We start from the raw sequence: 13,587 nt of genomic DNA, 5'->3' as shown, positions 1-13,587 counted from the left end.
CCCATCTCCCGAGGCGACGGACCGGACGCATCGGCACAAAACCGGACCTAGGATAAATAATGTCCGCCACGCCTTTTCGCGAACATTGCTGTCACGTTTGCTTTGTGTCTGGTGCAGGAAGAAACAGTAAAAACAGGCTTTTGTCACGAAAGTGTCCAAGCAGCAAGTTTGGTTGTTGAGGAACAGGAAGTCGTGGGAGGGACGTAGGCGGATGATTGACATGCAACGACGGTCGGACAGCGATACTGAGAGTTGAGAGATTTGTGACATTTAGCGTGTTTGGAGTGTGTAGTTAGTGTGTTATGTAGTGTTTGGTGTAGTGTGTTTAGTGTGTAGTGGAGTCGGTTTTTTGTTTAATGAGTCAGAACAATGAGAAGATGCTGAATGTGGAGCAGGCAGTGCAGCTCTTAAGGAGCTCAGGCAGACCTGAGCATTGCCTGCATTTAAATGTAAATAGTTACATATAACTTCGTAAATGTTTAAAATGTATGCACAAATTTAGCAAACAACAACTTATATTTGCATTATAAGAAAAAAAAAAAAAAAGGTTTTTTAAACATATTTGTGGTTTTCACAGTAAAAAAATCTAACTTTTTCTACTCGGATTGTATGTTGTTTTTTTTTGTGATTTTAGGTCCATTGTGTTAATACAGTATGCCAAAATAAAAAAATAACTGTACAGTCACACATGTGAGGTTGTGCTGAAAATAATGACACCAAGTAAATAGTTTTTAAGGTGAAATATAATGGCAAAATCAAAAATAGTCAAAAACGGCCAATTATACACTGGAATATCGGATTTCACCACAAACCTAAATATCCCTGACGCCCCACCTTCAAACACAGCCTCATTCGGCCGTCCATGAAAAAGCTACTTAACCTCCCACTTTTTTATAGGAATACACTTTTCTTACAGGCACTGCACTAGTTATAAATAAATCACTGGTTCTACTTCTCCCCAAAATGAGTACTTAGAATAAAATACTTCAGTCCCCTAATTGTTCATTTTGTCCTAATGGAAAGTCAGGAACTCACAATGAATGAACAGGGTCTTAGATAATTATACTATATTTTTCTTTTGGCATAGCTTCCCTTTACTATTGGCATGTACTGTAAGCATACCAAATGTCTGCATGTACTCATTGGTGTTCTTGCTCCTGTCCTCCACAAGGTGTGAACAAACATATGTAATATAGGGGACCAAAAGGAGACTGAAGTTTAAAACAATTTTTAGAAGATCACAAAGGAGATGTGTTTTCCCCTGTCACAATCTCACATCGTGCATACTTCAACTTACTCCCTGATCATGACAGCATCCTGTTTAGTCTGTCACTCAAGCAAAGAAAAGCCTGATGGAGTAATTACATACACATTCTTCACAAATGATTAAATGCAAACTGTGACTGATTGCAGGAAATAAGAACTTCGCCCGTGACTGTGAGGCGAATGAGCATGAAGGCAGCCGAAAGCCAACGTGTCTCCAGTCCACTTAGAAATCTCCCCCGACTGGTTCCCAGGCTTCCGGGCGGCCAAGCAGAATGATGGGATGGAAGGAGGAAAGGGGTGGAGAGAATAAAAAAAAAGAAAAAGGAAAAGAAGGGAAAAAAGTGGGAAGAAGATGTCAACCAAAGGAGATTTACCGGTGATGCAAATTGCAGCCGCGGCCATCATCACAGGCAAGAACAGCATCAAACAGCTTGGCTTACATTTCAGCATTCCTGTCACGTAGAGGAGGCGAGCCGGCCAAAGGCACAAAATAAAAACCTCTGTGACGCACAGGGAAATGTTTTTTACATTGTTACCCGAAGCCACTTAATCGCTGTTGTCCTCATGACCTCACCTGAACTTTTCATTAGTCGCAGTGACCATGGCTCTATCATGACACAGTCTGAGAGAGGTTTCTTTGCAAATCTTGCAAATCTTAACCTTATGTTATTTTTCATCTCTTGATATGACTGCTGGGAGCGGGCTCAACATGTCATGATGGTGCTCTAACAATTGCAGTTGTCATTTTCCTTAGCTGTCCATCTCCTGGCATCAAACGCATTCTCAGTTATACACAAAAGGAGCACTATATCACCTTCAAGGCCCTCTCCAACCTACAGCCAATATAAATCTACCATTTCTGATATCACACCTGAAGGACTATTCAGGTTTTTACATTGCAAACTGAAGCGTTTCTTAAAGGGACACCTGAATGTTATGTGCAGGTGTCAGTTTTCGATGCAGGCAAGGTTGAATTTCACTACAGCTTTCTAAAAGTAACTGTAGCGCACAGTATAACCTCAGGTGCAACACAAGCAAACAACACAGCTTCATGTTGACAAGAGTACATAATATCATGTAACATCTAACCTTATTTCCAGTTCAGTACGTTATGTAATAGGACCCTCTGGGTTAAAATGGCCAGGTGTCTGCTGCCGTGTATTGACTGTTAACAACATATAAAGACAATATGTGAAACCTTTCAATGCAGAGATGGAAAGTAACCAAGTACAATTACAGAATACTGCAATTAAAGGGATATTCCGGTGTAAATTTAATCCATGGTCTAACACATCGTGAAACTGTGTTAGACTCCCTCTCGAGAGATCAAGGTAGTGGACCGCTAATTTACAGAGTTTTATCAACCTCAGAAACGACCGCACGACAACAATACACTGCAGTAGATGGATCCAAATATAAACTGCCACCAAAAAGCCACAAATAAAGGTCAGAACAGCACCAAACTTCAGCAACAGTACAAATATGGTCTCAGCACATAGTCCGGGGCGTTAAAACTCCACTAGCTTAGCTGGATTTCTACTGAAAAGCTGACAAAATTTACCACGGTTCTGCAGCAGCTTCCTGTTGACGGGAAGTCCCGACGAGTCGATTACCGAGTGCAGTAGAGTTCCGCAGCTCATGGATGAAAATGTATGATTATGACTCCATGGAAAAACAATCAAAGTTCATATGTGTCTAATCCTGCCAGTTTATTAACAGTTATTATCGAGAGCGGACAGGGAAAAGAACGGAATTAAGCATTTCTAACCGCACTCGGTAATCAACTCGTTGGGACTTTCTCAAACCGGAAGCTGATGGGGGAGAGTTGAAGTCTGTTTTTAGCATCCCAATAGAAATCCAGCTAAGCTAGCGGAGGTTAGATGCCCCAGACTATGTGCTGAGACCCTATTTGTACTGTTGCTGAAGTTTGGTGCTGTTCTGAGCATTATTTGTGGCTTTTTGGTGGCAGTTTATATTCGGATCCATTTACTGCAGTATTGTTGTCATGCGGTCGTTTCTGAGGTTGATAAAACTCCGTAAATTAGCGGTCTGCTAACTTGATCTCTCGAGAGGGAGTCTAACACAGTTTCACGGTGTGTTAGACCATGGATTAAATTTACACAGGAATATCCCTTTAAGTACAATTTTGTGTGTTGTGTTTGAGTGCTGACATTTTCTGCCACTTTATTTGCATCCTCCACTTCACCACCGTTTGGAGGGAAATAATGTACTTTTTCCTTCACTACATTTGTTTTTATAACTTCAGTTACTAGTTACTTTTTAGACTGCATGCTGTATCTACAGCCAGAAGCTCTCTGACCAGCATTTGAAATCTAAAAACATAGTATACCTCTAACATTCAGATTTAAAGGATTAACAGAAAGTTACCAGTTGTGAATTCTTTCTCAATGAAAGACTTAAAAAGTTGAATCAACGAATCTAACTAATTATCAATCAATACAGTTTCTGCCACTTCACTCATCATTAATCAACTTATAGTTTGAGCGCCGTATGAAATCCAACTTTGGAACATATTGTCAACTTACTGACTAATGAGAAGCGGAATTATGTGAATGAATGACAGAATGAGAGAAACATGAGCTTGTGACAGCCCCGTCTGACTGAGGAAGGTCAGGAAGGATGACCCGTGGCAAGGACACTTGTGGTAAACTGGTTTAGGGATCTTACAATTAGATGATATGGTCGGTGCATTCTTAGTGGACTCAGACACCAGCTGTTAGAGACTGTGAATCACATTAGTTTTAGTTATGTAGCTTTGTGTGATTCCCACTGACAGAACACCAGAGCCAATTTGCGCTTATTAAATGCTAACGGAAATCTATTGGATCTACTTACTCGTACACAAAAGCCGTCCCTCTATCAGTGTTAGCCAACCAGCGGAGGATTACCAGAATCAGCACAAACTGGTCAGCATTAAAGGATTGTGAAAACAATGTGAGGATTTCTCACATTTACATTTACTCATCAGTGGGTTTGCAGGAATTAGGTCATGGCAGGGAAATAAAACAGGAAGTGAGCTAAGTAGAATTTTTATTCCGATTTCAAAAAGAAAGCACGACGATGAATTACCTCTCTTCTGATTACTGTTCTTTACACTTTTATAAGAAAAGATCCTGTGTCAGCTATCACAGAGATCTGACTACAGGAGCCAGGGATCAGGCTCAGTGCCAGTCCATCTGGGACATTTAATATCAATTCTTAACAACACATCCTGGGTTTCTAATTGGACACTAATGAGCAGTTTACTGTCTCATAGTCTCTTCCTCATGAAGATAAGTGAAGCACATCTACTCACGTTAACCAGCCAGCCCTACACAGCACTGTGTCAGCGCTGTAGAAAAGACTGACTAGGGAAATATGTATGCCATTTTCATCGTCTAACATGAGAAATGAAAAGAAAGCATTATTCATTTTGGATAAAGACAAATATACTGTATTGTACCCCATCCAGCCAAATATCTGTCAGGGTCATCCTCCATATTGGACATATTGAATACGTTTTCTTAAAACTTGAGGACCCACAGAAAAGAATGCATAATACACAACTCCTTATCCAACTAACCTATCATGTGGTTTTAGTAAAATCATTCTGTCAACTTTAAAAGTGAAAACCACAGTGTCTGTAATACTGGGGGGGACGGAATTATACAACAAGTACACTTGGTGAACATATTTCTTTAAAGATTTTCCCATAATGATAAGAAACATGCGTCATAATGTGTTTCGATTCAACGTGACTCGGAAGGAAGAGTTGAGTATTTCCTCCTGGGCACAAACAAACACTGAGGAGATTCCTTTCTGAGGCCTGACTATGCTACTGTGACCTCTGACTGTCATATGACTGAGAACACGCATGACGTCACATACAGAACAGAGAGCACACTTCAACTGAAGCACATTTCTCCACCTCCATTGTTAGTTTTCACCTCCCCTCCTCTGCATCTTCTCCCTTTTATGTTCGCTATAGCTCTTTTTTTTCCATGCGCATAAAAACCCTGTGGAAAGGACAAAAGCAGATGCTTTTCCTGCCAAACACTCGACTCCTGAAGTTTCTGTTTATATTAAACACCGAATGTGACACTAAACTCTAATCCCTTCCCGACTTCAAAGCTCAGACATTAAGAGAGCATGGAACATGCACAGTTAAACTTTGACAAGAGGGGAATGTGATCAAACATAATCCACCCATTTCTGAGGTTACACTGCATCACGGGACCAAGACAGTCGAGCTAGCATGGCCGCAGGGGTCATCCCAACACATTCCTTGCAAAAGCTACCGTATAAAAAGAGGAAATGTGTAGCTTAATAATAGAACTGTCACATTTGAGTAACAGAATAGATAATTGCAGACAAAATCATTCATTTCCATTCATTTATTTTGCTGTAGTGATTACTGTACAAAGAGCCTTATGCTGCAGCATGCTGTGCCAGGAACCTGGCTCGCTGGCTCTGAGGAAAAAAACAGCATCATCTGACATTCACAACCACATCATTTGCTAGGGTTCACACTGTTTGAAGCCATGTGTGGATAATGCGTGTCAGCGTTGACTACACGTATGTTCCTGTTCATCCAGCTTTGGGCTGATTCCACGGTGTACGCTTGGGAGGAAAAGACTCTGCTGCGGGATTTTTTTAGGCTGTCAAGCATCAAGCAGCTCCAACAACTTGCTACCAGTTTTGTTAGCCAGTCTGTAACACACTGCATTGTGAGAAAACTCATTTCTAGTGCAAAGCTGCTTAGCAGGGATTTGTCTGTATAGTTTCACTTTCTCTGCTTCGACAGGGAACTGTGTGTGTGTGTGTGTGTGTGTGTGTGTGCGCTCGAGTCATTTGCTGTCCATCTGTTTATACTGAAATCCATCCCCGGAGTCCCCTGAAAACCACGGCACATTGTCTTCAATAAACTGAGAAGCGATCCGCAGTCGACGCGCAGCTTTACACACACACAAAATATTCAGACCGAAACCATTTTATCAAGTTTGTGTTCATCAAACACATTAGCAGCATTTGCAAATTAGCATCCAGCAAAATATTCATTACACACAAAAGCGGATGAGCTTATCCCTCCACACTGTCAGACCCTTTTTTTTTTTTCCTCACAAGCTATCACAGTATCACAGACATTAACAGCAGCTGATGTTAGCGCAGAGAGCGCGTGGAGGAGGGGCAATTTCACGTAACCCGTTAATTATGTCTGAAACGGCTCCCAGAATGTTCATCAAACAGGAGGCCTCACTGGGTGACATTTCAACCAGCCAATCAGAGGAGCCAGCTGGGACTGTTGGAGGAAATAACTGGGTGAAGACACAAGCTGTGGGAGAAGGGAGGCTGGGACACATGCCAGGGAATCTTTGTGATAAAAATGAATCACTGACAGCCAACAACTATTTACAGGTTTGCGGAAAAAAAGAGTATTTTAGTGATAGACACTTGGAGAGCAGTTCTCTTGTATTTTGGTCCGGCTATATGCCCTGTGTTAAGAGATTATTTCAACATTTACGCTTGTACCTGCATTCTAGCACAGAGTAGACGAGAACATAGATACCACTCCGATGTCTTGGCAGGAGGATGCTAGCTTAGCTTAGCATAAAGACTGTTGCAGGTGGCAACAGCCAGCCTGATTCCATACAGCTCGCCAACTAACACTCTGTATCTTGTATGTTAAATCTCTCCACGAACAGAAAAGTAAAATACCAGTTACATGCCCTGAAGAGATACAAAGTGTAATCATGTCACGTTTACGCTAAAATGAGCGTGTAGTTGCAGATTTTTTTTTTAAACAAGGGTAAGTCCACAAAAAATAGGTGGTCAACTCCTTTCCCATTGCCAGGAGAGCAGTTTGCCTTTCCGGTTTGTTTGTTTTTTTGTGTATGTCATGTTCGACATCACGAAAGCAGCAGGTCATCCAGAAGAACATAAAAGTTTAAATACACAATATCATTCTGAATAAGAAACATAAATTTTTTTCTGCAGCTGATAACAGAAGTTGCTAAGGAGTTAGACATCTCGCTTCTTTCTCATCCCTGTTGAGAGCTGCACATGCGCAGTACCGATCAGGCAGCTTACAAGGCTCAGGTGGCGACACAGACGCCACTGACAATGTGGCGTTGGTTACTTTTATAAAATCTTTTATGTATCCCTCAAACTCGGCATGCTGCACATTTCTCGAGTGCTGTGAATAGAGACAGATGGAAAAGTATTAACAAGCCAGCGGCCTCCACTTCAAGAGACGTCACAGTGTCACAGAAATTAGCGTGTCAACCCTCTGGTGTTGTGTTTTCATCACAGCCGTTCGGAGCCAGAGCCGATAAACCCCCGCGACTACAGCACAGTCACTTGACATGGGAGTTAATGCCAGTCACAGACGCAAGAGGGCTATCAATCGTTTCATCTAACTCTGAGAATAACCTATAATAGCCTGAGAACAACCGGCACATTTCACACAATGTGTAACTACTGTATTTCTTTAAGGTATTACCTTCTGGCAATTGGCTGATGACATCGACATGTTAGCAGAGGTGTGATGATAGACGTTTATAGTGCAGCGTACCAGATCAACCAATCCCCGTTAATAACTTGCACTGGAGACTGTCTGATGTTTGTTTTGCTACTCTGAATGTGACGTTGAGCAGCAAAGCAAATTGCCTATTGTAACAACTACATTTGCACATGTTACATTTATATTAAAGGTGGTAGTTTAAGCAGCAGGGGTCCTGCAGCAGCTGCATTGCAGGCACGAGGATTAGCACATCTCACACACGCCCATGGCTTATGACGGTTTCAACCACAGCAGTACCTGACACTGGCTGCACTTGAAATAATCCTGCCAACTCTAATCTTAATGGAATCTCTGATGTTGTGACTGGCCGCCCGCTTTGGCTCTAACTAGCTAATGTCAACAGCAGCGGAGGGTAAATATTTGAAAAGGAAGTAATGCTGTTATGCTGTTGTGGTTAAGGGTGCCATTATCTCTCTCTCTCATACAGTATATTGCCGTTCATAAATACCTTATTAATTGCATGACTGGTTCCTTTCCACTAACGCTGAAGTTTCCCAGCCTTCATGCCGTGAGGTTAATGAGGTCGTCAACAAAAAACATTCCAGACAATGTTTAATATGTAGTTAGACACCAAACACCTGCCGCTGCTACTTTGATATTGCACAAATATGTCCACATAATGCTGTTAAAACCTCTGCAAGCATGCAGGATGGAACACAATAACTACAAGAGAGTTACAGAGCAGTCACTCACCTCCGTTGTTGTGCAAGGGCTGTATTTACCTGCAGGGAAACAAGAACACAGTGTTGTGATAGCAGCCGAGGTATGCCGGAGCATGACGCAGTTTACACACACATTGTTCAGTTGATACATATTGAGTATAAGTGCACTAGACGACTTTTGCTTTAGCAGCTACATATCACATAATATCATGTGAAATGTAGCTCACATTGTCTCACCATCCAGTGCAATCACTGGGCAGGAGGTATCGACGAACAGTCTAAAACTGTATTAGGGTGAAACGCTCCCATATTGAGAAAGAAAACCAGAAATACGGACTGCAGCTGAGCACCTGAAACTGAACTAATATCGGATGTTATATGAAACTCTCCGTGGAAGACTGTGGGCCAAACAGCAAAGGAAATTAATCTTGATTCAACAACCTCCAGATCAAATTAATTTTTTCAGGACTTGCCATTATGTCCACAAAATGCTAAAAACAGTCAAGGATATTCTTATTCTATTCTATATTTTTGGCAAAAAAAAAAATAAACATGAAAAGATCAGAACCCACAATACTTTAGTGTTTAGTCATTGTCATTCAACTAAGGACTGACACACATGTGCTGGTCTGGCACTCACCAGTGTAGCTCAGTTAACTGTGATTACATACTCTCTTCCTCATTAAAACAATTTCAGGGAAAGTAGCCTGCGCTCTAGTTATCATTACGCAAACTGGACCAGTTTTAATAAACGCTCAGTTTCATTTCTTAATTACTTTCGAAGTAGCATGTGAACCATGGTGAACAGAACTCCTCCAGAGAAGCCATGAATGCACTCCCTTCAAACAGGAGTCCCACTTTAATGTGTCTCCAGGCTACGTCGGCGAAGCTTTTACTTCACGTACACACAGCATGATAACAGAAGACCCTGTTAACAAACGGCCTTTTTGTATTGTCACACGCAGTAACGCAGCACCACAACAGCTCTGACAGCATCTCATGACGTTAACTTGCATCAGCAGATTTGAATGCCGTGCAGCTGTAAGGTGAATAGAAGTCAGACATTGTGACGTGTGTCCATGTGTGTGTGTGTGTGTGTACTTCAGTTGGATGAGCAAATATTTGAATGTGCTTTCTTAGTAACTATATAATGAATTAGGACAGTATCAGCATGACTTTAAATATTCATCAGTCTGGGCATAACACAAATATTTACCAAGGTCCTTTAAAGTGTCCTGCTTGTGTGCTGTCGGCTATCCAGATATAACACAAAGTGTCAGCTGCCCCAGATAAACTGCTGGATAAAACAATACTAGCTGTGGATGTGGTTCTGAGTGACAGCGGGGTCTTAAATGAACCCTGTCTGCTTGAAGTCAACTTTGCTGATGAGAGCTTTAATGGCCCTGAATGCTTCAATTTTCTTCCACAGATTTGTCTCATTGTTTACATGGATGAGTTTGTCCGACCAAGCATGTGCATTCGGGAGGGAGTCTGTACGGAACAGCACAGATAAGTGGCTATTAGGCCGGCAAATCACCCTGAAAACTAAAACCATGTGTGTGTTTAAACTGATCAAAACACTTGCAAAGCACTCCCCAAAACGACTTGGAATTGCTCGAAGACATGCACAGCTGTGATTCCCAACCAGGGGGTAATTCTGCTGTTGGACAGATGAGTAGAAGTCTTACGTGTTTAAATATAATCAGTTTTGGATTCACGATTAGGTGTTGCAATAGTGGCATTAGCAAGTAGGCAAAAGAAGATCGCGGTAATGTCTATTCGATTGAAATAGTTAACTAATGGTAATGTAGATTGTTAAAAAGGAACAGATTCACAATTAAAAATGCTCAAAGTATGTGTAGTGGTTGAATTAGTGAGCTACAAATAGGCCGAGCACAGCATACTGAGTAAGTGGTTGAATTAGTTAGTTATAAGTAATTAGTAAATGGTTAAAAAATAAATCAATAAATTAAAGTAATGATTAAATAAACAACTAGCTCACTGCAATGGATGAGAAAGCTAAAAGTACCTGATGAATAGGTTAATGGTTGACGTAGTTAGGCCAAATAAATTTCAAAATAAATAAATAGCTAGCTCAATGTAATGGATTAACAGTTGGCCTGGCGAGAGTAATGGATGGGCTGATGCTTGAATCAGTGGATTAGTAATGGATTAATGGTAAAAAAAAAAAAATTTAAAAAGAAAAGCTAAAAGTAACGGGTAAAGAGACATGTTAAAATGGAATAAGCATAAGCCGTTTAAATAGTTAGCTGAAAATAAAAGATACATGAACAAGTATTCATACAAGCTTCTGACTGGTATTGAGCAGCAGCTGTAACTGCTTTACTTGTCTCACTATATCCCCCTCTAACTGATACGGTAATAATTAACTACGTCTCCCTATTTCATGGCTGCCTCGAGGAGGGAAATGTGTATGGGCTACTGCATCTCACCTTATCTGAGAACAGAATGTATGTAGGCTATAATCTTTTGCACATTTGGTGTTTGATGTTAACAAGAAAAAAAAAACCAGTGAACGTGTTAATCTTTGAAAGAGCAACACTATTACTGAAGCAATATCGACAATAAGGCACACATGGGATCTACACGGCAAAACAGTTCAAAACAATCTTGACGCGTTTCGCATGACATTACGTGAGCAGCCGAGGAATAAAAGCCCGGACTCCCCTCTCCAATGGTCGCTTCCATGCTCCTAAAAATAGCCCATTCATTCTGAGCATATAGACCTACAGGCCACAAACCAGCACCGACATCGTCGCAGCTGTGCCTCTCAGATTTTCTCAGGCAACTTAATTAGACGGCGCGTTTATCAAATCAAAAAGCCATGGCATTGACTCAGCAGTGTTGTGTGTTGCGTACTGTAGCTGGGTTAAGAGCACATCCCTCAGGCCCTCAGGTACCATCCATTACAGACAGGGGTATATAGATAGGCGTTCACTCAGTCTGCTCTCCACTCTGCACCGCCTCACCAAATGTGATTACAGCCGGCGATTGACATGCCAGGCCTCTGTCTGACAGGACTCTGTAATGTGTTTGGTTCAAGTGCATGCTATCGTGCACAGACACACCCGTCACGTGGCGAGTGGTGTCATCGTGCATCGTGTTGTCGTGGTTTGAACCCTGGCCGATCCCTTGTTAAAAAGATTTGTATCAGCTGAGATACAAATGCCGCAGAGACAGCGGAACTCTCTTCAACGTGAGACACAAATTTACTTTAAAGCACAGTAAAGTCACTATAAAGGGACTGCATAGCCCCTAAAGGGATATTTCCAGTTTATCGCAGTGCTTTGTAATTTGGCACACTTTTTGCTGCCAGCACTGTCTCCTCTCGCTTTCTTGGCTATTTTCAGCTTGGCAATAGAAACACTGTCATTCCAGTCGGCCTCTTAGTCTTAATTCATATAGCAGCTTATCATTTGTGGCTTAATCAATGAGGGTTCTCATGTCACAGGTATCAGAAACCAGCTGATACAAGGTATGTGCGGGGGGGGGGACCATCACTCCATAACTGCCTGTTCTATTCACACAACATGGGAATCGACCCGGACCTGGACCCGATCATTGGCTGTGCACATTTCAGCCAGTCATCACATGCTATTATCAGATGAGGCTGAGCAAACAGGCTGATCTGATATGGGGTGGCAAACAGGCTGAGAGGCTTTTAATGAGAGATGGAGCCCACATGATGCAGTCGCACGTGCCTTCAGTGAGGAGAAGATAGTGAAAATCTGTGGAAAACAGGGGCCATGACAGTGAGAGCAGCAGGGGGCTCTGATGCTGGGGTCTCCTTTGTTTATCAGAGATCAGGTCATGTGTTCTGGAGCTTAAAACTCTGGCTGTTGTGTTCCCGCAGCAGATTAAGCACCTGATCTGTAAGAACATGTAAAGCCCCCCACATGTGCAGCCGAAGACATGTGCACATTTTCTGGCACATTTTTTTTTTTCTTCCTCCCTCTGACGCCACAATAATATTGCCATTGGTGATGATACACAAGTTGGCTATTGAGATTTTGTAGGCCGTGTTGTCCTCCTGGAATTTATCTAAGTCTTTTACATAAGAGCAATCACAACACCTCAGCCCCATTATTTGAAATCGGAGGGATGGCCTGGCCTAGATCCCAGTGGCTGAAGGCGCACTTGGTCTATAATAATGTTTTACCTTCACAGGCTTGCTGTTCCACCCTCACAGACCCGTCTCTCTGGATCCTAACATCACCCGGTCCGGAGATCTTCCTCGGAGCCGCCGCTGGTGATGCTCCGGCGGCGGCGGAGGAGGAGGAGGCGGCGGAGGAGCTCCTCCTGCCCCGGTGTCCCTTCGCCAGCGTCCTGCAGCATTGGTAACACACCGCCCACGCCTGTTCCTCGTTGATGGGCTGCCCATAAAGCCTCAGTATCTCCTCCAACGTGAGACCCTCCGCTCCCGCTTCCTCCGTTGTGTTCATCGTGTTGTGATGCTGCTGCTCATCCCGACGAGTCGCTGCAGCAGCATCCGTCAGCCCTCCGTGGTCCCCGCGTCGCTGCTCGGCCATCCTCTCATTATCTCAGCGCAGGAGGCCCGATGACGAGAACAGGTCCAGGCCGATATGTGAGACGGAACCTGGAGGCATTGATGCTCCCCTGCTCCTGCTCCCCGGGGCAGCAGCAGCAGCAGCAGCGGCAGCACCGGTGGTTGTTTCCCCGCTCGCCTCGGCTCAGGTGTCGGTACCAGCAGTGGTGAGACGGCGTGTGGAGGTTGTGTGTGTGTCCGCAGCCGTCACCGTGTGTGGTGTGTCTCACATCACAACTCAACAAGCCAGGCTCACTCCTTCATCACATGATCTCTCTCTCTCTCTCACTCTCTCTCTCTCTCTCTCGCTTTCCCTCTTTCTCACACAAACGCACGCACACACACACACACACATACACACAATGAATGTCCCTGCATCTATTTCCGGGCTTTTGAGAGATTGATGGATAGAAACACTGGCAGAGTAATGATGCAATTTGAGATTTTCTTCTTTTCTCTTTTCATATTCAGTGTGGTTTATTCAGGTTCAGTTCATTCAGATTGTGTAAGAG

General features: G+C 42.8%; 1 protein-coding gene across 6 annotated transcripts in view; it reads right to left on the bottom strand.

The window, feature by feature from the left end:
* The window catches only part of spire1b (spire-type actin nucleation factor 1b), a 40,940-nt gene extending 27,576 nt beyond the window's left edge, over positions 1 to 13,364 (bottom strand). For 2 of the 6 annotated variants that reach the window (XM_030394138.1, XM_030394139.1), the window contains exons 1-2: positions 12,689 to 13,361; positions 8,540 to 8,568 (exon numbers count right to left, since the gene is read on the bottom strand). In XM_030394138.1, the coding sequence (XP_030249998.1) occupies positions 8,540 to 8,568; positions 12,689 to 13,058 (399 nt within the window). In that variant the 5' untranslated portion in view covers positions 13,059 to 13,361. Of the gene's footprint in view, positions 1 to 8,539; positions 8,569 to 12,688 lie in introns of all 6 variants that reach the window. The other 4 variants (XM_030394135.1, XM_030394137.1, XM_030394134.1 and 1 more) reach the window with 3 other exon arrangements.
* Between the last annotated feature and the right edge of the window lie 223 nt (positions 13,365 to 13,587).

This window comes from Sparus aurata, chromosome 17 (assembly GCF_900880675.1).
Source record: "Sparus aurata chromosome 17, fSpaAur1.1, whole genome shotgun sequence".
Taxonomy (NCBI): Eukaryota; Metazoa; Chordata; class Actinopteri; order Spariformes; family Sparidae; genus Sparus; species Sparus aurata.
Note: the sequence above shows the minus strand (reverse complement) of the source record. Positions and strands in the feature narration are given on the sequence as shown.